The 4,762-nt window shown below is 41.9% G+C and overlaps 1 protein-coding gene across 1 annotated transcript in view; it reads right to left on the reverse strand.

Moving 5' to 3' along the window:
• Positions 1 to 293: 293 nt before the first annotated feature.
• Positions 294 to 4,762, reverse strand: part of GRID1 (glutamate ionotropic receptor delta type subunit 1) — a 580,739-nt gene continuing 576,270 nt past the window's right edge. The window contains exon 19 of the mRNA XM_019470222.1: positions 294 to 722. Coding sequence (XP_019325767.1) covers positions 294 to 722 — 429 coding nt within the window. The remainder of the gene's footprint in view (positions 723 to 4,762) is intronic.

The raw sequence follows: 4,762 nt of genomic DNA on the forward strand, positions 1-4,762 counted from the left end.
CCAGTAACTGGTCTTCTTTGGCACTTGAGAACGATCACAAGTAGTTTGCCTTTTTATTCATATAGAACAAAATTTACAAAGTCATTCATACATTTTTTGTTTTTTTTTGTTTTGTTTTTTACTGACTTCGAAAATTGGGAATATTCAAAATACACTTTTACCCCACTTCATTCTTTCATTATTTACAAGTATATACAAGAAAAATGTAAGAGTTTGTTTTTTTGTTTTTTTTTTTTGTTTCTTTTAAATTTTGTATTAAAAAGCTCTGCTGGTTGTTTTACTGTTTGTTTTCATCATATGGATGTTCCATGCGAGGGCTCCATTGCTTCTGGAATGACTCCCCCCGGCACAGACTGAAATGACATTGGGATCGGGGTTTTCACGGGACTCTGACGAAATAGTCCTCCATTCGGCGACCTGTGTTTACACTGTATGGAGGGCATGGTGGCTGAGCTGCTCAGGGGCAGCGGCAGGTTGCTGCCGGAGGCAGCTGTGAGTGTCCTGCTGGCACCATGAGTTGTCTGTTCTGGTAAAAAGGTGGTGACAGAAAGTTGCGTGTTCTGGTATTCGCGTACCGGCTCCAGGGTCTGAGTTGGCTGCATGCCACCAATCTCCAAGGCTGAGATTTCAATGGACGCTGGAGAGATTTGCTTGTGGGCTATGTCTTCGTCAATTAAACTGTTCATGCGTCTGTGGACCTGCTCCAGGTTCACTTCTTTGTCCTAGTGAGGAAGAAACCAGAACAATCAGTCCAAACACAATCTCCAATCCTGCCTGGCCCCCCTCCACCACCTCTGTGTGACAGGAGCTGCTGTTCACTCATTACATCGCTTCAATTTCATCTGTGCCTATGCAAAACCTCGAGGTCTGCCCAACATCTGCAGCTGAGAAGCACATGCTGAAGAACACACCAGCTCAATCTCAGCCTGCAAAAGCCCCTGATGTCAATATCATCCTCCTTGGAGGTGAACCAGCTCTGGTTCAGCTAACAAGAGCTGGCACCAGGGACCAGCACATCCTGCAAGCCCTTAGCTCAACTTGCACAAGCCCAGAAAAAAAGCATATAGCAGGCAAACAAGCAAGTTGGGACTCCAAATTCCAGCGAGCAGCTCGCCACCTTGCAATCACAAGAAAGCTCACCGTCTCATTTAGCTGCAGTGAATGTTCTAAGTAACATGTCAGTAAAACCCTGCGCACAGCCTAGCTGACTTCAGGGTAGTTGCTTCACGTGCCAAAATCTACTGGCCAGGGGTTGTGGTGGTGAAGAAGTCTTCCCTTCCCAGCAGGAAGCCCTGGGTCACCTACGTGGCACAGACTATTGACCTGCTGGAACAGCAGTAAGAGAGACCTGCTCTGTGAGCCCTGGGGAAGGGACCGCTCATTTGTGTTTCGAACAGTTGTGTGACCAGCTACAAACTGTCTTGTCGTCTTGCCATGTCATCTGTTAAAAGTTTATGTCTGTGGTCAGAGCTTGGGAAAGCAATGCTGGTCTTCAGAAAACGTAGCACCTTCTTCTTAGAAAGCATTGGCTAAGTGTCCCAGAGTGGTCTCCCCAAGGGACTTTAAGCACTACTTGTTCAACATCTTTTATCTTCCATGAGTAAATAAGGCCAAAGAAATTGTCTTTAAAACCTGAAGCAGCAAAGACCTGCAATGGGCTGTTTCTCACCTCAGCACAGCATTCAGAATGCTCAAATTGGAAAGCAATAAAACTGGCGGGGTAAAGTCAACCACCTGGGATGCTGTATGACTGAATTTTAATAGCTAGCATTGTATTGCCAATAAAAAGGTACTATATTATATCATTTCTTTATTTCATAAAGCACAGTTATGATCTGCAGTTGTAGTTATTTGGTGCAAGTGTAACGTGCAGCAGACTAGCAGCAAAGCATCTATAAAAGCCCAACAATCCTGGAATTAGAGAAATACCCTGGTCTGACAGAAACCTGCAATTACACTGGGCAATCAGCAGAATCCCAGCCTAGGAAATAGGACTACCTGAAACTTTTGTGTTCCAGTAATCCCTGATTGCCCACAGATCAGCGTGTGCTTAGATGTTGGTTAAACCAAACAACGGCAGCCTTACAGATGCTCTGATTCATGCAAAAAAAACAGGCTCTGGGAACAGAGAAGCATAATGTGCCACTGCCACCCACTCCTCATGATCTTTTGCCACTGGTGTTCAGGTAGAGCACAGAGAATTACAACATTATTCCACTGGTATCCACTGCTATGCAACTTTGCTTTCACCTGTAAAGTGACAATCAAGTCAACTCCAAAGCCCTTGATTCCAGTCAATGTCAACTACAGATTTAATTCTAACCTTGTGATTTAACACCACTTCTGTATTACTCAAGAACCATCGAATCTGCTGATCTCTGCATGGATTTCGAAATGAATCAGTGTTACATGATGATGAACCCAAACCTGTGCCCTTAGCTTAGGCTAAATCCCCATTGATTTCAACTGGAGTACAATTGTTCAACAATTACAGGGCTGAGCTGCACATTGCACCTCCTTTGCTCATCAGTGGAAAACGAATTCCTATTTATTTACATCACAAATACACCAAACTCCCAATGAAGCTCCCAGGAACCCTGCGGATATCATCTTCCTCAGCAGAGAAACAAACTATTTTTTTAAAAATACTGCTTTTTCATCCAAATCCTCCAATCAGATAATTTTGAGTCAGAGAAAATCAATGGACAATAAATAAAAAATAAACTTTTGCGGCAGAAAGGGACCACACAATACTTGATCAGATAACCACCGCAGCTTCTTTGAGTCCTTCTTGCCAACAGCCGTACCTGACCCGTCAGGCTCGTCATTCGCTAAGTTAAAGACAATACAGCAAGCTGACGATAACACAGAGGCTCTTTCATAAACTCTGTAGCAAGGTAAATTAAGGATTTGTGGTATCATGGCCAGAGGATGACATGGATTTAATTCACAATTTTATTTATTTCTGTTTCTTGAAGTCAAACTGCGGACGGGGGGCAAGTGTGAGAAGCGTTCCTAGATCCCCCTCCGCTGGGAGTCAGGGCTCAGCCTCCCTGGGCGGGTGTCCGTGCACAGCCGCCCGGCCGCGCGCCGCTGTGTTCTCCTCAGCTGCCTGCCGACGAAAGCTTGCTGCAAAGTTCTGCTTATCCGCAAACTTCAGCTACCACCGCGTACGACGATATCCGTGCCTGAGGAAGCTAACTCCCAGAAGCCCGGTATATAACGCTTCTTTAGGTACCCTGTACTATTCCTTTTCTCAAAAATGCCGTTAGCTTTGATTTAGACTCCTAGGTTGGCATTGTAGTTACCCGGGACCCGTATTCTTGCTAAGACCCCACTACAAAATAAGAAAAAAAGCAGAGAACTCAGGTTTGAACTGAGCAAATACTAGAACAGATTTTCCTAAATAAGACTTTGGAGAAATGTTCATGACTCATTTGCATTTTTCTGAGCTTTTGCCAAATACTACTGCTTTCTTCAGATCATTTCAAGTGAAAATATACATCAACATTTTATTTGTATTTTTTGATTGCAAGCACATCCTCAGTGCATTCCATCCATGGGTTATTAAGGGTTATTAAGGACCACGTCGTTTGGAATGTTTCCCTCCGCTGGCCTAACAGGATTGCCCTCTTTTCTTCTACTATGCACGGTCCAGCCCTGGGACGGCATTCCTCGGAAAATAGCAGATTTGCTGTTGCTTATGTTTCACAATATAAATTTATGTTTCCCTGTGCTAAAGTTTTCATTATCAAGAAAAACATAATTCCTGCACACAGACATCCCATTTTATCTACTACAGAATACTGTATGAAGTAAGAGTAGAGAAGAATGCTTGGAATTTTTTTACGAGGTAGAGGTGGGGATTTCATTTGCCTACTTATAACTCTCTTTTCAGCATTAAGGACACTTTCTGGCCTTATTAAGATCGGAGAAAACTTTTTAAAGGGTTCTAAGAGCCCAGAAGTTTACATTATCCCTTCTTTTTGCTGTTAAAATAAAATGTTTGTAAAGGTTAAGGAAAACAACTCTGTCTCTGAGGAATAATAAAAACACATTTTTAAAGGTTCTTCCCTTTGTCTTTGTCTTATTAAATGAAGAGCAGCTAAATAACTAAATGTCAAGCTTTGTATGAAACTATCTTAATGCTGAATGATTTTTCAAATGCTTTAAAAAAAAACCTAAGATAAAAATTAGAAACCCTTGAAAAGATTAGTTTGTCATTACATACTAGAAGACTGCCTTGAATCCCGAGATTTCCAGAACTGAAGGTTTTGGGACAGCTTTATTTGACAAGCCAAGCTTTACAGAATTTCTGTAAGCCTCACCTTTCTTTTCCTTTATTGTTCTCCTGGAAAATCCAGTAACAAAGCACATGTTACTGAAAAGTAACAAGGTAAATGGGAAAAGGGTTAAATGGCAATAAAGCCAGAAAAACAAATCTTAAAAGTTATGATGTTTTGCTCCCTTGTCAGCTCAGTGTTCTCCTTTATTTTTACTTCTACAATTCTCATTAAATATGAGCCATTTGTTATCATTTTTAAGCCCTTAGGTTGTTTTTTTTTTCATTTCCTGGGGCTTTGTCACCTTAACTGTGAAATGGTAATGTAGCATTGCCAAAGATTTTCAAGCTTTCTGATGCCGTAACTGTTCCCTACTTTTGTATTTCTCTATGACGAAATTAACGAATTAAAATTAATAAATTACTTTAAACTAGTAAATTGAGGCTTGGAGCTAGGGAATGGCAGAGGCACCAGACCTG

The sequence above is a fragment of the Aptenodytes forsteri genome, unplaced genomic scaffold, assembly GCF_000699145.1.
Source record: "Aptenodytes forsteri isolate BGI_AS27 unplaced genomic scaffold, ASM69914v1 Scaffold106, whole genome shotgun sequence".
NCBI classification, from domain to species: domain Eukaryota; kingdom Metazoa; phylum Chordata; class Aves; order Sphenisciformes; family Spheniscidae; genus Aptenodytes; species Aptenodytes forsteri.